The sequence below is a fragment of the Neolamprologus brichardi genome, unplaced genomic scaffold (genome assembly GCF_056152115.1).
Source record: "Neolamprologus brichardi isolate AB-2024 unplaced genomic scaffold, ASM5615211v1 NODE_ptg000008l+_length_2720982_cov_1, whole genome shotgun sequence".
Taxonomy (NCBI): domain Eukaryota; kingdom Metazoa; phylum Chordata; class Actinopteri; order Cichliformes; family Cichlidae; genus Neolamprologus; species Neolamprologus brichardi.
This window is the reverse complement of record NW_028270135.1, coordinates 549,618-572,503: the sequence shown is the minus strand read 5'-3', so window position 1 is coordinate 572,503 and position 22,886 is coordinate 549,618. Positions and strand designations below refer to the sequence as shown.

At 43.4% G+C, this 22,886-nt stretch overlaps 1 protein-coding gene across 3 annotated transcripts in view; it reads right to left on the bottom strand.

Annotated features, from left to right (window-relative positions):
• Nucleotides 1–5,065: 5,065 nt before the first annotated feature.
• Nucleotides 5,066–22,886, bottom strand: part of dyrk1b (dual-specificity tyrosine-(Y)-phosphorylation regulated kinase 1B) — a 60,610-nt gene continuing 42,789 nt past the window's right edge. For all 3 annotated transcript variants that reach the window (XM_087837163.1, XM_087837162.1, XM_087837164.1), the window contains exons 2-13: nt 21,570–21,736; nt 17,589–17,708; nt 16,372–16,560; nt 15,812–15,959; nt 14,994–15,143; nt 14,229–14,365; nt 13,475–13,621; nt 13,045–13,185; nt 9,867–9,987; nt 8,961–9,143; nt 8,290–8,393; nt 5,066–6,873 (exon numbers count right to left, since the gene is read on the bottom strand). In XM_087837163.1, coding sequence (XP_087693289.1) covers nt 6,358–6,873; nt 8,290–8,393; nt 8,961–9,143; nt 9,867–9,987; nt 13,045–13,185; nt 13,475–13,621; nt 14,229–14,365; nt 14,994–15,143; nt 15,812–15,959; nt 16,372–16,560; nt 17,589–17,708; nt 21,570–21,638 — 2,025 coding nt within the window. In that variant the 5' untranslated portion in view covers nt 21,639–21,736 and the 3' untranslated portion in view covers nt 5,066–6,357. The remainder of the gene's footprint in view (nt 6,874–8,289; nt 8,394–8,960; nt 9,144–9,866; nt 9,988–13,044; nt 13,186–13,474; nt 13,622–14,228; nt 14,366–14,993; nt 15,144–15,811; nt 15,960–16,371; nt 16,561–17,588; nt 17,709–21,569; nt 21,737–22,886) is intronic.

Sequence of the window (22,886 nt, the reverse complement as noted above, 5' to 3'; positions counted from 1 at the left end):
GCTGGTAACGGCGCTCTTTGACTGATGTCTGATCCAGTTTAAATTCTGTTGCTCACCGTCCCTCAATCCATCCAAAGCTCTTTGTTTCCCGCCTTTCTTTCTCCCAGCGAGCTTTGATTACTCTTCCAACTTTCAGACTCCTTCAGAATAAAAGTACATCCTGACAGGAAAGAGTTTCCCGTTTTTGACTTTACTGCTGCCAACTGGTTCAGGTGTGACTCAAATAACAGCAGCACAGTTTAACAGTGCAGGTGAAAAGGTCAGTATTTAATGACAGCAGCATGAAGCTGTTTGTTCAAAGCTGATCACTCCTGTCATGCTGGGTTTCAGCTTTCATCAGAAACGCTCAGCGGGCACGAGGTGAAGTACTGACAGGACTCCTCAGTCTTTAAGGCTTTGAGTTTTAGAGCACAGTGTGCCTGCTTCAGCTTTTAGTGAGGTACAATCCCCCCAACATGCCCCTACAGGACCACTAACGTTTAAAAAACAAAACAACAACAATCGGACAGTCTGCGCAGTTTAGTTCTTACAGTTTAAATCCTCACAGATTTGTTTCTTTTTCATTATCATGTAGAAAAACCGTCATTCTCCTTTTGCTTGTTTTCTTTTTCCCAGCAGCTGATCCTGCAGATCGTTGCTGTCTTTTCTCACTTCCTCTGTTTTTCTTTCCCTCTCCTTAGTCAAACTTCTCTTGTCCACGTCTTTCCCTTTTCTACCCCAGTCATGTCTGTTCTGATTGTAATAACTTAAAAGTTAAAAATAAATAAATTATAAAGATCAATCGAGTGGACCAGTGTAGCAAAGCTGTAATGTTATTTTTCTTGGCCTTCAGTCAATAATTCTGATGCTACAGAGCTGAACAGGTCGGCAACAAAAAACAAAAACAACAAAATCAGAATTTTACTTTTCAAAAACTACTCGACATCTGAAGGATCCTAAAAATGGAAAATAATAAAATCTTCCTATGGGGACATAATGTCTTTGAAAAATGAAAACTGTGACATATTGAACAGCTGAATCAACAGGCTGTCGTGCAACCAACCAGACTGTCTGTGGTCGAAACCTCGACAGGGCTTTAAATCTGGTGGAGCTAAATCAATCTGCAGGACCAGATCAACCTGATCCTCTTCTGCAGATTTTATAGCTGAACCACCAACTTACATTTTAATCTCAGCCTCTCAGACAGTAACATAGAAATCTTTGTTGGAATAACTACAGGTCTAAATCCTCTGTTTTTGCAAAAGTTCTAGAAAAGCTTATTAATATTAAAAGACTTTTTTGGACAAAAATTCAGTTCTTTCCCGACATCAGTCGAGATTCAGACAACAACACAGCACAATACCCGCTGCATTAAAGTGGTTAATGACATCACTGATGTAATGGGCTGCTGCTGTTTTAGTAAACAGACTAAACAACATTGGTCTGTCTGTAAATGCTGTAAGCTGGTTATCAAATTACTTGTCAGCAGGAACACACTGTGTCCACGCTGGGTCTTCTTCCTCTTTCCCCCGACTATCCAAAGGAGTTCCTCAGGGCTCCGCACCAGGACCGTTGCTTTTTTCTCTTTACATAAACAACCTTTGAGATAACTTATCAAATGCTGCCTTCCATCTTTATGCAGACGATAAATTATCTATTGTTCACCTCCTTCAGTAGCACAAACCCTGCAATTTCTGCAGTCTGCCTCTGATGTCGTTCAGTCCTTGAACTCAACCTAAGTTGGTGTTAAATGCAGAGAAGAAGAAGAAGAAGCAAAGAGTTGTTAGCTGCGTCTCCTAAGATTAAAACCATTCAAGGAACTGAAACTGAAATGTTCTTACAAGTATCTAGGGACTGTTATAGATCAGAATGTATCATTTTAAAACTCACATTCAAAGGCTTGTGTCGAAGTTTAAACTAAGTTACTTTTTTAGAAATCGATCCTGTTTCTCCCTCCAGGTGAGAAAACACTTGATTCACGCAAGTTTTTTCTTTTTTTTAACCTTTATTGGATCACGGTGACGTGCTTTTTATGAATGCACCTGCACACTATCTAAAGAAATTTGATACCGTCCACCTTTGTGCTTTACATGTTATTACTGGCTATAGGAATCGTGTACGTCTTTGTTGTTTGTATGCTGCTGCTAAACGTCCGTCTCTGTATATTCACAGACTCTCCCATTGGTTGGTCTTGGGCTGGTTCCCTCTTATCTGTGTGTTTATATGTGGAAAAACAATACAGGCTTCGTTCTCATAATATCAGACAATTGATTGTCTCAAAACTCAGAACAGAATCAGGAAAAAGGCTTTTAAACACGCTGCTCCTGCTTCCTGGAATCATCTGCAGAAGGAACTGAAATAGTCAGAAACGGTTCCTGAGGGAAGTTCAAGCCCATCTTAAAGGAACGAGAGAATAATTATTTTAGTGTGATTGTTTTTAATGTCGCTCTTAATGATCTGTTATTGGAAATTTTTCACGTTTGTGCGGGATATTGTATTTGTTTTCATTCTTATGTACTTATGTGGTGCATGTATTTTTGACTTATATCAAGCCAGTATCTCTTAACCTCAGATACACTCAGAAAAATAAAGGTGCCAACTGGAACCAAAAGTGGTTCTTTAGACTGATGCCATAGAAGAACCTTTCAAACGATGGTTTAGCAGTTCAGATACCTTCCAACCAGAAAGCTGACAGTCTGTGTTCCCAAGAACGTTTCAGCCATTGTTTGTTGGCTCACCAAGTAGCTTTTGACTTCCCCTGATCCCCGCCCCACTCCTGTAGGACAGGGCGCTGGTAACTCCAAACTAAGTAGCACATTAATAATCGCTTTTGATGAAGAGAGCGAAATAATCCAGTGAATAACATCAACATGAAAGCAATCGTGTCCTTAAGCCATGCAGGCAGTTTATCGAGGCTGCTTTCTCAGAGACAGACGTGTTTCAGCATTCGTCAGCTGCTCGTCTCAATCAGGGTTTTTGTAAACAAGCTTTTAAAACACACAAAGACTGAATGTTTAAAACTTGTAACCTCAATTGTAAACACCTGCTTTAAGATTTAAAATTGTTGTTAACCATAATCTTAAAAGCACAGGTTGACATGTGATTCTTTTAGACCAATCATCTGACAGGTGTAGTATATAAAGGCTACAACCTCCATTGTGTTTGTTTGAATGTTAGCTACAAAGTGCTGGTATGAGTGTGCACGTGAACTCAAAGCACCACACGAGCACGAGCGCCTTTATATTCAGGGAACTACTGAAAGTACATTTTGATAAAAATAACTCAACGTGTGCATCTCCAGATTCAGTTCAAAGACTTTTTCTAACCAAAGTTTGATTGACTGTAAAAGCAGACGGGTGATGTTTCCCAACAAAACCAGCTGAACCAGAGCGGTCACATACACTCTGAAGGCTGTGATGTATCACTGTACACCTGTCAGTGTGATGCCTTTAATGATGAACCTCTGAATAAAAATATTGTCACATTTTTAAATAAATTAATGCACGATATCATCAGCCTCCTGTTTGCCTCGTCAAACATCAGCAAGCCAATCATGCTAACGTTTAACTTCTCTTCCACTTAATGCCTTTTGGCCAGCTGTGTCTTTTAACTTCGAGATCTCAAATTTAACAGCACAAAGTACTGTCAGTACATCCTTCCATCTTTTTCTGCTTATCTTGGGGCAGCAGCCTAGGCAGAGAAGCCCAGACCCCCAGCCACATCCCCAGCTTCTCCGGGGGATCACCAAGAAGTTCCCAGGCCAGCTGAGATATATAATCCCTCCAGCGTGTCCTGGGTCTGCCCCGGGGCCTCCTCCCGGTGGGACATGCCTCGTCCAGGAGGCGCCCAGGAGGCGTCCTTCTCAGCTACCCAGAGCATCTCACGCTGGCTCCTTTTGATGTGGAGGAGCAGCGGCTCTACTCCGAGCCTTTCCTGGATGGCGGTCTCTAATCGCAGAGGGTCAGCCAGGAAGAAAGCTCACTGCTGCTGTGTATACGCAATCTCGTTCTTTTGGTTACTACCCACAGCTCGTGACAACAGGTGAGGGACGAATGTAGATCCACAGGTAAATTGAGAGCTTTGCTTTTACACTCAGCTCTCGTCACCACAACAACAGCATCACTGCATCACCAATCTGCCAGTTGATCTCGCTCCCTTCTCCCATCACTCACGACCCTGAGATACTTAACCTCCTCAGACCCGAACTCCTCCACAGCAGCATTTTTAATTTCTCTTTGATATTCGGTCACATTGGGGCCCGATGAAAGTAAAAACAAAGAATTGACAGATTTTTTTTGATTTTTGTTCCTAAGACAAATCAGAGCCACATATGAGGATATTCGTTTAAAATTTTGATACAACAGTAGCAGGATAATGTCCTTGTAAGTGGATATCAGGCCCCTGTAGAGCAAAATTGAGTATTTTGGTCTTTAATTGACAGTACTCTTGAAGAACTGTCAATTAAAAAAGAAAAACTTCCAGTAGATTCCCAAATATCTGACTTGAGGAAATCCCTCAGCCAGCAGCCTGATCTACAGAGTCTTTGTTCCCAGTCCTAACCTAAGAGTCGGGTGAGGGTTGAGCTTTTCACTCAGAAGTGCGGCTGCTTCTTTCCATCAGGTCATCACAACAGATCCATTACCTGCAGGGCCGACATGCTGTACATCCAGTTTCTTTGGCAATGACCTTCATAAGTGCTGCAGACATCAGAGCCAGCTCATAGCTACAACTCAACAAGTTCAAAGAACAACACACAACTCACCTGTGTGAGGTCAGTGATCAGGCAATGGTTGACATGCAGTAGGAAGTCTCCTTTCTCCCATTTAGTTTGTGGTAGCATTAGCACCGAGCTAACAACTACAAGTAGCTCATTTTCACGCTTCTTCATCACCTTTAATTAAGACAAAAAGCTTATTGTAGCCTGTTTCATGTGTAACAGTCGTTATGATGACACGTTTCATTAATGCAGTGGATGTCCACACTTCTTTATAAAGTACGAGGAGTAACGCGAGGACGGAAAAGTGCAGCATTCAACCTGACAGGGCGCGACGATCAGATCAGGAGGAAGAAAAGCAGAAAGCTGATGTTTGTTTGACTTTGGTGTGCAAAAGTATACTCTTTATTCTTATTATATATCCAACTTTATTTTGCCCCAACCCTTACCCTCCACCCAGCCCCACAACCAGTGGCATTCCCATGTCACCAGTTACTGTCACTGTTACAATAGCCAATCAGAGCTCACCTGCAGAAAGAAGGCAACCAAACAAAGAAGAGCAGAAAAAAGGGTTACTTTCAGTTTGTTTTTTTCTTGTTAAATAGTAATAAATACATTGAGATGCAGTGGTTCTTACTTTATCCTTTTCTCTTAAGCAGAAGGGTTAAAAAGTTTTTTTTTAAATTTCTGTTTCTATTTCTTTTTATTTTTTTTATTGATCTGTGTTGGATCTTTAGCAGCAATCCGGACCAGTTGTCATGGTGATTAGCAGCACAGAGAGGAGGAGCTGTCTGGAGGAGAAACACAACAGGAGAAGGAGAGGAAGAGGAAAGCAGGGAGAGCGTGAGGCGGAGAAGGAGGAGGAGGAGATCCCTGTGAGTGTCAGCAAGGCGTCAGTGTCCCGTGACCACCGCCTCCCTCCGTCTCCCTCTCGCTGTCCGTGCCGCTGCGACCAAACATCAGAGGAAGAACACGAACGCAAAGAAAAACGAGAGAGTCCTCAATCACAACCTGTCAGATCGCCTGTGTTCTTCGTGTAGCAGCACATACATATACACACATATGCATATATATATATATATGTATCGCCTCCTGCCTGCATTTACACCTACTTTCATAATGGGTCCTTTTCACTTCACCTGTGACCTGAATTCGACACGTCCAGATCAGCGAGGGGGGGGCCTGCTACAAATCTGATCTCATATCGTACAAACACACATGCACGCACGCACGTGTGCAGACATGAACTGCTGCGAGCACGAGCCCTCCTTCAGCTCGCAGCTACCTCATGGAATAAAATGGGAAACTTCTCTCTCTTTCCCCTTCATCCTCCTCCTCCTCCTCTCCAGACTCAAACAACAACCACACAGAACACACAACTCCTCAAACCCGAGAAAAATCAAATGATATTAATCAACACTAAAATTAATAAAAACAAACTGGTCACAATCATTCCTTTCCAGTTACAGGCGCGACAAAGACAAACTAAAACAGGAAAAAGGAGTTTTCCCAGCATCCTCCTCCTTCTTCCTCCTCCTCTCATGCAGTACAAAGTCTCCTTCAGCACAAAGTTCACCTCTTTGTCTCTGAACTCTGGCTGTATGTGTGTAGTTGTAGTAGTTGTAGTTAAAATTGTATGGCTTTAGGGCATGGTTCAGGTTTTATCAAGAGTTGGCTGGCCCCTCGTCTGAGTCCGGCCTCCCTCTGCCTCCCCCAGTGGGGTTATTGTTGTTGGAGGCGGGGTAGTAGTCTTCAGGGGGCTGGGCTTGTGGCCCTGGGGCGGTGGGAGCCGTCCGAGTCCGGAAGGCAGACAGTCCGATTGGCAGAGCGAGGGGCAGAGATGCAGAGCCAAACTGAGAGGCCTCCATGGAAGACACCGCCCCCAGGTGGTGCAGCCCCAGGGATACACTCACATCCATGCTGTCACTCATCTGGGGCGAGGATCCCTGTGGGCCCCCCCCTCCGCCGATGCCTGTCTGTCCACCCTGCCTCAGGCCACGGCCACCATTCCCATGGTGGGAGTAAGTTGGGTGTGGGTGGTGGGGCGGGTCCAAGAAGTGGCGCTGGTGTTGTTGGGAGGCAGCTGGCTTATGGAGCAGCAACTGGGTGTATCCTGGATCCTGACCCCCACCTCCGCCATCGCTGCCTGGCCACATTCTCATCTGCTGCTGTGAGGGAGCCTGGATGGAGACGAAGAGACACGGTCAGTGGGATTATAATGGGACCAGTGACAGCACCGTCTCTTTTCCACGAGCACCGACTCAACTCTGTCTTTGTGCTAGTACGCGCTACCAGACACCATCGAGCCGTGTAGAGATGAAAGTGTGACTAAATGCCACTGATTGGCCAGGAAGCGACCAATCAGTGGATTGGCCAGCTACATGCAACCACAAAGACGCTCCGACGATGAGGCGCAGACGTTTTTGTGCCCGGCGGCTGACGACAGCATCCAGACAGAGCGACTGTTTTACACACAGATGACATCACGGCATCAAGGCTGCTTTGCTATAACAACCCCGCCCACACTCAGGTGGTGCTTAACAATTGAAACCAAGAGTAGAGTTGAGAAGTCAAATGGTGCCCAGCCGGTGCTGCTGGAAAAGAGGCTTATTTGATGGATATTATGGGAACTCCAGTAAGAGATTTGGATGGTTCAGTTACAGGTTACAGAGGAGGACGAGCGTTTAAGGACAAATATATCATGATGAATACTAGAGGTGGGGGAAAAATGGATACTGTGTAGCATGGTGATATTTTGTTTGCTAATAATGTATGGATACAGGGACAGCAGAAATCGATATTTTGTTACAAAAAGGTTTTTGTGCTCTGACTTCAGAGCATGTTGATCCTTTTTCTGAGCAAGAATCCTGACATTCCTTCACTGTCCAAATGTGTTTAATAAACATGACAGTTTACTTATTTTAATTTAAGACATGTTTTATTTTAATGAAGTTTAAAACTTTTTTATTTAATGTAAAATTATATTTTGTTTTAATTGACTTTCAAATTCTTCAGTTGCTGAAGGGGCTGCATAGTTTTCATAAACTGCATAGTTCAGAATAGCTATAATTGTACCAGATGGTTGATTCAGTTAAGTTGGACTAGACTGTAATACAAACCGTTCAGTTTGTCAACAATCAAACTGAAATGAGAGAAAGACTGAGTGTGAGACTTTGATATTAGAGAAAATGAATATTGATAAAGTTTACCTTTATGTACAGAATCTGAATATCGCAAAATATTTTAAAAAATTGCAATAATATCGTATCGTGCGTTAAGTATTGTGATAATATCGTATCGTGGGATGTATGGTGATTCCCACCTCTAATGAATACTGATGTTCATGGATGGAAGTGAAGAGTTTGTTATGCTTATACTGTTGTCTTTCACAATTTTTAAAATCAACATGCAGATTTTCAAAATAAAACTACTCAAAAAGGATTATGGTCAGAAAAAACGAGTGTGGCCAAAATATTTCATCACTGCTGCAGTAATCTGACCGGGACAAACATTCCTGCAGCAGCGTCTGATGCAAAGGTCCTCACACCGTGTCAATAATTGTCTGTTATTGTGTCTGCAAACATCGACAGTGGTACCTGAGGGCTGGTCATCTCATAGTCTGAATGTGTAACAGCAGAGTTGTAGTAACGATTACTGTAGCGGTAGTTGCGGTTGTCATTGGAAGAACCACTGGAGCCACCTGGAAATAATCGACACCAACATTAAATTCAGCTTCACTTCTTGCATTTATACTTTTATTCATTCTGTGTGAACTAAAAGAAAAAATCGACATTTACAAAAAAGAAGAAGAGGAGGGGCGTGGCTTCAGTAGGGTGGTTTGAAGGCGCCTCTGTCGGGTATGCACCCCGCCACGAACGCCCAGGCCTGGAGTTCAGTTCTGACTCGCAGCGTGTTTGCGACGCTGAAGACTAAAGAGTCGATCTGCTTTTCCTGAGAATGAACTCACCTGTGTCGGCGGTTTGATGTTCATCAAGAAAACTATGAAAACCTGACTGAGAGATAAAGTAATGGGCTGACAGGGACGGTGTTTAAGTATAGAGACCCTCCATAGACCCTCACTACACTCCTGTCTACCTGATCTAGGACCTGTATTTCTATAACCTAACAAAATCCTGCTTGAGACGTTTTAGGGATGAAATCTAAACTGCTACCATTTCTCTGGACCTGTGACGACGACATCTTCCTCATTCTAACAGATACAGAAAGTTCAAGGCAAGCTGGGCAGAAAGAGAAGAGTGGACATTACCAGAGCTAGAAACAGAGCTAGTAGTGGAGGCAGAATGAGAGTGGTCCATGGCAGGAGAGGTGGATGTAGATGAACTAGTATTGGTTCCTTCATCTGTTGTTTTCTTGAAGAAATTGTGCTGCAGGGCGTAGAATGGCGTGATGCGGCTTTTAGGGTCGTAGTCCAGCATGCGCAGGATCAGGTCTGGAAGAGGACAAACACACAATGATGCTGACCAACAGAGAACGAAGCAGCCAGCTACAACTGTAGTGTCAACCCTGTGATGTTTTTGTGTCCCTCGCCCTCACTCGACATCTGCTCCTCATGCTAACTGCACATCGGAGCTTCAGCGCTTTAATCCACGACCTTTCAGTCAGCTCCCACAGCTTCAGGCCAAAGACGAGGGTAGGAACATAAACCAAACACTAAACTCACAGCTTAACAGAGAATGATAGCCAGGACCCACTCTCCATGAGCCAAAGGTGTGGGGAAGCAAACCCCAGTGCACCGAACTGGGAGGACACAAGTATCCCGACCCGACTCTTACCGATGAACAGAATCCAGCCCAGAGCTTCCAGAAGCTGTGCCCTGGTGAGCCCAGCTACAGCTTTCTGGTGCCTCTCCACAGCTCAGACTTGTTTATATTTCCACAGCCAGTTTGATCAACCACAAACTTCGTTCTTCACCTTTGACGGCTGCACTGGCCTACATGCTGCTACTATTTATGCTATGCTTAAAATGAATATAGATTTCATCACATCAGCAGAGACGACCTCAGGAGGACAGTTACTGCGAGAATAATTTACATAACATGTATTTATTGTTTCACTTATTTATATTTTACCCTCTGTGTGTGTGTGTGTTGTTTACATGCATATTAATGCTCTCCTGTGTCCTCAGTCCTGCAGGAATCATGCGAATGCCTACCTTTAAACTTTAGGTAGTCACACGGGGCGTGTCCTGGCTCTCCTGCCCGCCGGCCCCCGGGACCCCCAGTCTCAACACCCAAAATCTCATGTAGACGCCGTGTGGCTGGGGGCTTATACTCCTGGAAAACACAAACACACACACGCTGTGACTATGAAGGAAAGTCTGTGAAGAACATGAAGGCTGTTCTTTAACACTTTGCTCAGGACACACTGAGGTCAACACTGAGGTCAACACTGAGACTCATATTCTGATGAAAGAAAACTTCATTTAGCTCCGTTTCCCAAACTCGTCGTCTTGGAGACACAATAGTCTCGGCTTAAAGCTGAAGCTCCAGGAAACAAAGGTCCTGCATGCTCTATAAAATGTATGAATCCTTCTTCACAGAAGGCCTGTGAGGAGTCCTCACCTTTGCACTTCGTACTGGGTTGGGCCTGTTTTTGTCTTAATTTTATTTTATTTTTTTGATCAAGGTCTTTTTATTGAACAAAGAATTGCTTCCAATAACAATTACAGCAATATTAACAAACAGTCCAGCCAGAGAGGAAAGAAGAGATAAAAGAAAATAAAATTACAGATACAAAGTAAATAATAAAATAAATGAACAACAGCAAGGGAAAAACAAAACACTCACACGCACATTAAGTGATAGTATCCGGACTCAATCTTTCAAAGTAAGTAAGAAAAGGTTGTCATGTGTCATAAAACCTCCAAACCAAACCTTTTACAGTGTAGCGGATCTTTTCCAGCTGAGTATAGTGCATGACATCCTTAACCCATCGCCCATATACAGGTGGAAGTGGCTCTTTCCATTTCAATAACATCATTCTACGAGCCAAAAGAGTGCAAAAGGCCAGAAGATCAGAGTGTGATTTGGAAAGACTGGCATCACAAGGCGTCACCCCAGAAATAGCTATAAACGGGCAGGAACACCAAATATGTTGGACATGGTTTCAAATATGCTTTTCCAAAAGCTACCCAGTTTTGGACCAGAACATGTGAGATAGGGAAGCTCTCGTTTGCACCGGTCACATGTGGGGTCAAACCCATCCTTGACTTTGCTCAGTCTAGTTTTAGACCAATGGAGACGGTGAAGCACTTTGAACTGAATCACATGTTTAAGGCAAATAGATGACGAAGAAATTCTATTGATTATCTTACGCTAAGTCTCATCTGCAATCCGTTGTTTTTGTCTTAATTTTTAACGGCATAGATTCAACAAGCTGCTGGAAACATGCCTCAGTGACTCTGATCCACACTGCCACAGTAGTGTCTCACAGCTGCTGTGGATGGCTGTGTATTCATGAAGCAATCCTCCAGTTACACCTCCTCCCAGAGGTGCTGTGTTAGTTTGTGGTGTGGAGCGTGTGGAGGCCCTTTGAGTCCCGTGAACTGACGGTGACATTCAAGAGCCTGAGATGCTGAGAGCTTTGTGACAGCAAGTCATCAGACCATGGCTATAATGTGATGATGAAGGGATGGACATAGTCAGCACCAACCTCAGGTACCATGTGGTGTTGTTATGGTACTGAATCGATACAAAGGGCAAGAAAATATTCTGCACCCATCAAACCACCACCAGCCTCAATACGAGGAAGGGTGATGTCACGTTTACACCCGACCCTCCACGTGTCACAGCAAACACCGAGGTAATGAAACATTTTTTCTTTAGTCAGTGTGTTTCTGCTGCTGCAGCTCAAAAACACTCTGCCCCTGTTATAGCTTCATTGTAACAGGTGTTAGTGTGTGTCGCCTTCCTCGTCATCCTCTGATAGCTGGCATTAAGAAAGCATTTTGCTGCTGCTCACTGAACATTTCCTCTTTTTCAGGTGAACCTGATGGTTAGAGAAGAACACCGCGTGGATCCTCAGGTACAAACAAAACACACCAGAAGCCACGAGTCACCTTTCTTCCCCAGTCTGATGCTCAGCTTGAACTTCAGCAGGTCATCTATGAATCATCTACCAACTGGAAGGTTGGTGGTTTGATTCCTGGCTGCTCTGTATGCCAAATAAGTTTGGGCTAGATACTAACCACTGGAGTATGAACGTGTGTGTGACAGCAGGACGACAGGAAGGACTTGAATGGGAAAACGGGTGAATGAGGCAAGTTGCTTAACCCTTTAAGACCGACCATAGAACCAAGTCCGCCAGAGCTTATATTATATGTTTACATGCTGTGGAGCCATTTTTGGGAGCATTTCAAGTTGCTATACATCAATACAACCATTACAGCCCAAATTTTAATAATATGTCTGCATTAAGTGCATAGTAATTACATAAATTGCAAGAAAGTGCAATAAACTACAAAAAAATTGAAAATCGTTTTTGTTTTTTTAACATATATTTCTAGTTAGAGAAATTTAAGAGGCTTATCCCTCAAAACTGTAAATACAAAAAAGTTGCACAAAATAGTTTCCCACCACAGGAAATTTATTTTGAGTGTCTTCATAGTTTTATTTTTGAAATACACCAATTTTTATATACTGCAGGAAAAACAAAAATAAATATTATAATGCAAATTTGTAAAAAAGCAGCATATGCATCAAAATAAACTATTTCCAGCAGCAATATGAGTCCTAAGCATCCCAGAAACCACACAGAAAGTCATAAAGTCAAACATAACTTTTAAAAACACCAGTATAGGCTCATGAGGCCCTGATGGTAAAAAACTACATTTCCGCGAAAATGACGTCACTTCCGGTTTCGGGCAGGTCATGGCGGACATGTGAAAGTTCGCGCTGACGTCTATTCCAATGTAGGAAGTGTTACGAACAGCTGATCGGATCGGCAAAGCGTGTTTCTGGAATATTATGTTTTTGTTGCTGCAAGTGCTTTTTATGCAGTTTTTGCAAACCTATATGTGGAAGGAAACTGTGACCGAGGACAAGCTGATGGCATAAGATGTAAGTACAACTCCTCCGGTTTCATATGCAAAAAAAATTATTGCGCTAGCTCACGTGGTTGCAGAGCTACCGGGATTTAAAAATAGTTACGCAAAACAGAGCGTGCCCACTCCGACCGGCTTTAAAGGGTTAAGTGCTTCGAGCGCTCAGGTAGAAGAATGAGTCCACCTGGACATCCTGTGTTAGTCAACATTTGGAAAGTGAACTGAACTAAACACACAAGTTAAAACAGACGTTTTCCACACGTGAAGTCAAAACAGAAGCAAACTTTACCTTCTTGACATCCTTGTTCTTCTTCACTGTCCACAGACCATCTGACAGCTTGTCAAAATACTTCCTGGCTTTAGGAGCTGCATCCAGCATGTGGCTGGGTGGAACTCCCAGAACCTCCACGATTTTATTCATCTGGTCAACCTACACACACACGCACACACACACACACACACACGCACACACACACACACACACACACACACACACACACACTTAATGTTGCTGTTACAAACACATGCGGTCTTCTCAGTACAATCTCAAAGGAACTAAGAGTAGACTGGAAGAGACTTTCTGTGTCATCGTAACAATCGCGTCCTCTCTACGCTGGCTTGCTAACACATCTAAATGGATGTAGCATAAAACACTGAGCACGGATGAAGGATATCACCGACACTACCCGACACGTGTGTCACGCTGGTGTTGCTGTTACCTCATTGGAGCCGCTGAAGAGAGGCTCCCCCGTGTGCATCTCCACCAGGATGCATCCCAGAGACCACATGTCGATAGCCAGGTCGTACGGCATTCCCAACAGAACCTCGGGAGAGCGGTAAAACCTGCTCTGGATGTACTGATAGATCTGAGAAGGAAGTGGAGTTTAGCGATCTGACATCAAGACTTTACAATGTAGCTATTTAACATCACGTTTGACCACACATTCATAGCTGGCTTTACTCTGTACACTTTAAGCACATTATCAAGAGTTTGGTCAGAGCAGGCATGAATGTCATGGTGACAATACAGAGAAGCTAACTGTCCATGATTAACAAGAAGACAGTGCAGAGTAGCACTTCTTAAAGACTGAATCTGTTTATTTTTGTCCCTGTATGGAAACCTTTGAGCCTTGTGTGGATCAAACTTCAGGTTTGTTGTCCAAGCTGCACTATTGCACAATTATTCCATCACGGAAAAAGGACAGTAAAATTTAAAAAAAGCCCAAAATTCCCGTGACATTCATGCCGATGAGATGATGACAGCTGTGCCTCTTCTCCATTCCCACTACAGCTAACCTAACCTGTCTTTGGGCAGTGGGAGGAAACCCACACAGGCAGAAGGGAAACATGGAAAAGCTAGGAAACCTCTTATCATGAGCCACGCTACTTTTTCCAAATCTGAACGTTGTGAGTAACGGGGCGTAAGTAAACAGCAGGTGAGCAGCGTGTATAAAGAATCGTATCTGTGCTCACTCTCTGTCCGAGCTGGCAGGAGGATCCAAAATCAACTATTTTGATGGCTGATCTCTTGGGGTTACACAGCAGTATGTTCTCTGGTTTCAGGTCGCAGTGGATGATTGACAGCTCCGGAGTGGCCAGGAATAATAGTGCTGTGGACAAAACACCAACATGTGTCAACAACATTATGCAAAGACACATGTAGTCTAAACAAGTGCACATCATCAGCATCAAACCTGCATCTACTGCACATTTCTAAATGATTACCAGTGTTTACATATCGATCAGTAAAAGTATTCAGACTCCTGCCTCACTGCACATGAACAACTCAACTGTTTAACATCTTTTATTCCCTGTAAGAACAAACATGGAAACAGCAGCAGCTGCTTCCATCCTAAAGAGCAGAGCTGAAGGTGCAGGGTGAGGCCACTAACCCACCCCCACTAATTGCAAGTGTTTGGCCTGTGGGGGGAAGCTGGAGCAGCGGAGAGAGCACACGCGAGAACGGGGAGAACATGCAAACTCAAACTGAGGACCGTCTCCTTGTGAGGCTCGTCAGCGCCGTGCTGCCAACCACACAACATTTACAACCTTTTATTCAAACGTGTTATTGTTACTTTGTGCCAGCTGTGTGCTCAGTTTTAAAACGCTCGCTGTGATTGGTTCAGCCGTTCACGGTCAGGGCTTCGTTTGTTCGATCTACGACTATCACACATGCTTCCAGCACCTTTTGTGGAATCACAAGTACAAACGTGTCGTCCCAGGTCTACTTGCACCCACCTGTACAGAGCTGCTGTGCAAATTTCCTGGTGAGGTTGAGGGAAACTCCTCTGAAATTGGTGTTCCTCAGCAGATCGTACAGGTTGTAGCTCAACAACTCAAACACCAAACAGAGATGGTTCCTAAACATAAAGTGACGCTTCAGGTGGACTGCACAGAGACAGATCGACAGACAGACACAAAGAGACAAATGGGAGACATGGGGAAAAGTTAATCGTTTAAAAACACCACAGTTTTGAGACGTTTCAGTTTCAGGTGTCAAAGGTCAGGAAATATGTCATTCCCATCTATGTGAACATTAACGGGACAGACTGTCTCGAAGAAGCCTTTCAAACATTTGTTTAGTCTTATGTTCAATCGTATTTCACTGCTAGGTGCTGCTTTTGTCTAGAAACAGGAAGTTTGTCATTTCAAATGCAGGAAGTAAGTGGAGAAGTGCTTGTATAGACAGATCTTTGTACTTAAACAGCCTCAGCTCACACTCTCACACGTATGTTTGATTTCCTTTGAATTCAGTCGATCCAAACCATCCTGATGTTCAGCGACAGAGCGTGTGCACACTAACAGATGTGTGCACACTAACAGATGTGTGCACACTAACAGATGTGTGCGCACTCACAGATGTGTGTGCACACTAACAGATGTGTGTGCACACTAACAGATGTGTGTGCACTAACAGATGTGTGTGCACTAACAGATGTGTGTGCACTAACAGATGTGTGTGCACAGAGAATAAGTGCAGTAAAGGTCCGCCTGTGTGTCTGTAGTGAACCAAGAGAAGCTGTGTTGTGCAGCAGTGTGCAGAGTGTGCATCTTACCTATGTAATATTTCATCTCAGTGTCGTGCTTGTTCATGAGCTCCAGCAGGCGTAGTTCTATCTGTGCCTGGTTCAAAAAAGCCTTTTTGTTCTTAATGATCTTAATGGCAACCCACTCCTGCTCATGGTGGTCGTAGGCCTTCACCACCTGTGGACACATGGACACAGGTGGTGAATCACGCAGTTCAAGGACAGCCGAACACTTCCTGTCTGACTTTGTCCTGTCATGTACACAATACATGTAGCCTGTGTCATAATAAGAATGGCTTTGCCTTTGATTTCTTAATGTAACACAATCTACTAATTACAATTACTGAGTGCAGTAAAAGCACATTGGTTTGTTTGCTGTGATCAGTGACCTTCTGGCTGTCGCTGGGTCAGCTCTGTACATGACAGCTTTCACTAATCCTTCACACAGACTTTACTTTCAGACACGACCAAATCTCACTGCCTGCAGAAGCCACCTGAGACGTCAACTTTAGCTCAGACATGTTGGACTTTGCGTCTATCTATGCCGCAGTATTAATAAACGTGGAGAATGTTTCTTGTGGAGACCTCACCTGTCCGAACGAGCCTTTCCCAATCAGTGAGTCTATCTCATAGCGGTCCAGCCACTTTTCTCCATTTTTCACAATGTAGTCATAATTGTCATCGTCATAGCCATCGTTATAGATTTTTCTCTCCTTCTTCGTGCTGCTGTCCTCAGGAGGGACCTGCTGGGCCCGCCGCTTCTTCTTAGTATAGTACACCTGTGGACACAAACACAGCTCAGGCTCTGCTTCACAGCACATCTGAAAGCAACAAATAAGCTGTGCACCAGCAACCACTGTTCTTCTCGGGGTGGAACAGTACAACTAGATTAGCCGTCGCTTAAGTGGAAGCTGGATTTCAGTGCAAAAAATGACGTTCACACCAATGACCTGTGGCGCACAAGTAGAATAATAATAATGGATTGCATTTATATAGCGCTTTTCGGGACCCCTCAAAGCGCTTTACAATTCCACTATTCATTCACTCTCACATTCACACACTGGTGGAGGCAGCTACAGTTGTAGCCACAGCTGTCCTGGGGCAGACTGACAGAAGTGAGGCTGCCATATCGCACCATCGGCTCCTCTGGCGGTAGGTGAAGTGTCTTACCAAGGACACAACGACCAAGACTGTCCGAGCTGGGGTTCAAACCGGCAACCTTCTGATTACAAGACGAACTCCCAACTCTTGAGCCACGATCGCCCTGTAACTAACGCTTTTCTACACAGATGAAAAAGTATAGATCAGCACTGCTGAGGGTTTCTTTGCTATAAAAGCTCGTTCTGTTTCGAGGTCTGCACTCTTCTGGACAGATCTCAGATGTCGTTTCTTGGAATCTGGTGAAGCCACTCGCCCAGTTTGGGGGTCAGTGGTCCAGTTACCACAGGCACCACTGTTGCCATCATCTTCCACGTCTTCCTGCGATCCTCTCCCAGCTGTTGGCATTTCTCAACCTTCTTGTGATGCTGCTATCACTTGGTATAGCTGCATCTATCCCTCCGGTTGGTTAGCCATCAAGATAGCATCTCTTTACAGTCTCCAGGAAATTTAAGGTGATGTCCTCTGAACCTTTGGACTGTAACTGTGTGTGTAGTCCAGCTTTTACGAATGCAGAGTCTGTTAGACAGTTACATTTTCCATTTTTAGGTAAATCACATGTAAGGTTTACAGTAAGTCTCCAGGAAATCATGGCGACACAATTTACAGTACAAAATTAAAGTGTGTGTGTAATATTACTGTTTCATACCTCATTGATGTGCTTATAAGTTTTGATGAGGTCAACAGAGAGTTTTCTCAATGGAGCGCTGGCAGGGTCTCTGAAACTAGGGGGAATTCTCCGCTGGAGTATGGTCATATCAGACAGCACCTGCAGAGAACAACAACAAACTCGTCTCAGCTTTGATGCAGGAGATGTTCCTCGTGTGTATCAGGACAGCTTCACACTAAAAACTAATGTGTTCATTCTGTGTAAGTGCACATAAATAACCTTTGTACCAACTGTATTAGTTTGCTATTACAACTAATGCATGATAAGTTGTTCCACTGCACCAACCTCTAACAAAAAAGAACTTAATACAAACTCTACAGACCATCAGGCAAAGCACACACTCATCTTTTATTCACATACGGGCCAGTTAAGAGGTCAGGTAACAGAATCTGACTGATTGAGGGTTTTTAAATTAAGATTTTAATATTTGGTCCTTTTTTTGACAGATTCCTCACCTCAGAAACATAGAAAGAGGAGGATTACTGATTGATGTTCTGCTTGGATCAAGTGCTGTTGCAGGGTAAGTGCAAAGTGCCCTCTGGTGGACAAACTATGCAACAGCAACACTTATAACACAGTTGAAGGGAGTTAGTCTCATCTTTTTCTTGCTTTTTAGTTTTTATCTGTCTTCTGCTGCTCGTCTGGGTTTGGAAGCAATGACTGTCTAGGACGAGCCTGAATCACCTCACATAGGAGGCAGAGAGAAGCTCACGCAGCTGAACCACCTAAACCTGCTGCTTTACTAATTAGAGGTGTAACAACTCATCATTTGAGCCCCTCTGAGGTGTCTGAGCTCTCTAAGCAAGTGTCCAGCCAGTACCTGTAGAAATGAGACTAGTTCTGGTTAATGACCCAGAGGTCAGGACTACATCGAGGCTTGGAACACAGCTCAGCTGGTAAACCCAGCCTGTTGGTGTTCGTTAGTCAAAAAAGGAATCTATTACACATTATTTGTTACTTTTCTTAAATGTAACAAATAATTTAATTTTTTGTTACATTTATGTAACAAAAAATTGTGGTTCTACATTTATGTAGAACCTCTGTGATCGCCACAGAGGTTCTACTTTCGAAACATGAACAGGTAGCCTGACTGCTCATTTGTTTGTCACCTGTTGAAGATCAGAAGTTTGCACACACTCAGCTTTAACGTCACTCTGGGTTCTGGGCTAGGAGCGTGCAGGAAGAAGAAAAAGCATCTTTGATGTTTCTTCTATCCACCCAGAGTGCAGATCAAGAACCTTTGTTACTTTGTGATGCATTAGAACCAGCACTGCTCATCCTAGCCTTAGTACCTGCTGAAAGTCACACTGAGGCCAGAAGAGCCACATTAGGGCAGCCACGTCGCTTCATTGCTTCTGTATAAATTCCAATGCTGGTACACTTACAAAAAGATAACGTCAGGCTCTAATATGTGGAAGAGCTTGCGACTGTGACATCAGCATTTGAGTGGAATGGAAGTTCTTTACAGACTGGAGTACAATTTGTTGCTTGTTCCAGTTTGGAAGCAGCAGCAAAGAGTCGCAGACCAACAACAGCTGGAAAAACATTACCTAAAACAACATTTGGGAAAATCACAGTATTGTTACCTCTTGTAGTTTTCATGTGGTTACACACCTTAGATGTGGCTGTTAGCTTGGTGGTTGCTACATGGCAGCATCAAAGAAACTCTATATGCTTTTGTTTTTAAAATACCGGGTACCATCGATACCTTGGACAAGTTGTTGTGGCAACTTCTGACCAGAGAACTACAAGCTTCTGCAGGTTTGTCTGCACACATTACAGAGCTACAGTCGACTGAGTCGGTGCTCATCACAAACAGGTTCTGTGTTTGATCGTGAGCATCTGTAGCTGGTTCAGGTGGATCTAGGGCTGTTCCATATAACCATATATATCTGATGACGATATAAAAACGTCCATCGGTTCATTTTACGCTGTCGTTTGTTTCGTGGTGTCGCAAAATAAACTGTTTACTGCAATATTTGTTCATGTTTTGATGTCACTGTAGTTATTATTAATTTCTTAAAGTTCTCTCTTTCTCTTATATTTAATATAACCACACTACAGACGGACAAGCACCTGTTTTTATGCGTTGTTGTTAGCAACAATGATGGTAACACCATCGTGTGTCCGGTTTATTATTTTCCACATAAACTTTTCAGAATAAAGCTCAAGATCCTGTTGAGACTTTTCAAAATAAACTGAATCACGTGAAAGATGCAGATTATTTACGGATGAGAAGTAAAAAAGACGCCAGGTGCTAAAAATAAACCTTAGACTCAAACGTTAGAACAGGCTTTTCCCCGCAGCACGCCGTGTAATAAATACTCACAAAGAAAACGGCGCCGTTACAACTTATGTCTAAAAATGTATCGTTTCATGCATCGGTTAAAACACTAGACTCCAGCTACATGACGAGCAGCTGGAAACACTTCACGCAAGTCGAGCTGCCCGAGATTCACAGAATTTACAGAAAATGTTAAATGTTTGTGATTTATATCGTTATCGGACGATAGATGTCTTATATCGGGAGATGAGATTTTGGTCATATCACACAGCCCTAGATGAACCCATCATTTTCTCCTAGATAAAGTATGACATTATTCGTTTTTGACCCATGACATTAGCTTTCCTGAGGAATCCACGAGCAGTTAGTAACCACTATTGGATCACCTGCAGATTCCAACTTTGCTCATACTAGTTAGCGATATTTATTCATATCACTAATGTAAACTACAGTCTGTTCTATTCAGCTGTGTGAGGAGAGCAGCAGTGCCATACAGGCTGGTAGGACCTGAGATCAGGATCAGAAGCAAATTGTGTATGAGACAGCCGGGAGATGCTGTGCCCTGCTGCTGCTGTCGCTTCAGTTTACAGAAGACCCACGATGCCCGGTAGCTGTTTGCTATGAAAACACCTTAAGTGTTCACATTTTGAGGGATAAGATGTGGGTGGAGACCTGGCATACAAATGTCAGTATCGATTACAGTGACCACTATCTTCTAACTTTAGCTGTACTGGGTACATCTGTGACATAAAGTGGAGACATCTCAAAACTGAGAGCCACTGAGCCAGGAAACAGATTTTAATCATCAAATTCAAAATGCCTCTGAATCGTTCTCCTCAGCGTAGAAAGATCCTGGTTACATTTAGAGATATTTAGAGTAGTCGTGTCATCTTAAAGGTTAACCTACTTTCAGTTTGAATGGTTCTGGTTCTTATAGAGCAGTAGGTTTAGCGTTAGCATGAACAGGTTTACATGCTTTCCTCTTTACTTTGCTGAAACTTGGTTGGTATTTCTGAACATGTTAAAATAGTATAACAACAATAACAACTGAGACAAAGAAAACAAAATAAGAACCATTATAAATAATTGACATGTTAAAGAGGAGGAGGAAGCATAAGCTTATTTAATCCCACCTCTTTCCACTATTAAGTAACTCACAGTCTACACGTTCTCTTCCTTTCATGCATCCATCAGAAATTCTGCATTACAATTTGCTACATGATTCTTTTTAATAACCCATGTAACACGTCAAAAGTTACTTATATAAACATACTTGTACACCCGCATATGTACACATCCCACTGTGAACATCGTGGGTGAGAACGCCCTGCCTCCCCCCTGTAGTTTGCAGTATGTGCAAAGGAGGAACGCCACGTACGGAGCAGATCCAGATGTTTAAAGTTACAGAATACAACGCTGACCTCAGAGTGACTGTAAATGTTCACAGAGTATCACAGCTGATGGTAACAGTAGCTACTCTGGTTGTGGGGGCGGTGCCACAGGAAGTGTCCAGCTTAGGAACGGATCCTTTTGAATAGCACGTGTCATTAAACCTTCATGACCTCACAGACATTTCATGTTCAGCAGCTCTACGAAGCAACAATGTTTCAACATCTAAAATAAACAAAATGTTGACATGTTGTGTGGCACTGTGCCAAAGGCATGTGTGGTGGTACCTGCTGCTGCTCGGCCATGGAGTGGATGGAGCTGAAGGAGGGGTGTGTATGTGAGTGCTGGCTGGTCATGGCTGGCTCAGCGAGGGAGAAGCCCTGGGCAGTGGAGGAGGAGGAGGAGGAGGAGGAGGAGGAGGAGGAGGTGGGCGGACATCCTGAGCTGCTTACACCTAAGAAGACAGAGAGAGATGATTAGACAGGGGAACCCCGACACCTTTGTTTGCATTATGGGAACATCAGAACTACTATTGTTGTGTTCCTGCATCCCCGTGCACCGCGCTCATCACCATCAACACTGCATCCTTCATCCCACAGGTCGACTATGACGCGTGATATTATTTTATTATCATATTAATGTAACAATGTTCAGTTACCTTTGCAGAAAAGTAACTTTCAAGCAGCGAGTTTTTACTAAGCTAATATTTGTGTTCACTTTTGGTTGAGTAAAGAAGATGAATCAGCAGTTTCACAGAGAACAGCTCAGAACAGAGATTTTAAACTTCCAACACGACCAAATATTATGTGTGAGAACTCTTTACAGATAAGGACGTTTATCTGAACCAGTGTCTACAGCAGGCTGCTATGTTTCATCACCATAATCTATGATGTCATATTTAAAACCAGGTGAATGTGTTTGTGTAACTGCAGTTACACTACAGGAAGCCGTGGGGCAGTATCGCCTGTATCGTCTGTGAACCGCAAAACAGGAGGAAGGAAAAGGATTTCCCAAAAACGACGTTACATGCAGACTGTGCACGCCGCTGCAGCGCACGAGCATTTAAACACCGGCACGCTGGAGCGGTGACATCAGCGCTGAACGCTCAGTTTGAGTGTGACACGCCGACTCCTTCATGTTTGTGTTCTCACAGTCATTTCAGCATCGATTCTGAATAGTAAACCTCTTCCACCTAACGTCAGCTTGTTGATCTGTGGGCCGGCCTACATCATTAATGAATTATACATATATATATATAAAATCAGTTAAGCAATTTAATTGGTATTGAACACGACACCTTCTGGAGGCGTACAGATGGGTTTGTCCTGTAAAGAGGCTCAAGCTGGGAACGCTGCAGTTGGGAATTCACGACCGGAATCATCTGTAAACTTTGGAAACTGGAAAAAAAAATTATATTTAAATGTTTAATTTGAAGCTTGAACTTAAGAACAGAACATCTATAGTTTCCTATTTGCACATTACTTTTGTTTAAGGACTACTCGCGCTTTCATTTGTGTTACCTAATAATTAATTTGCTGTGGGATGAGACAGCAGGGCCATATTTACAGGGGGGCAGCCTACAACAGGAGATTACAGGTGACTAA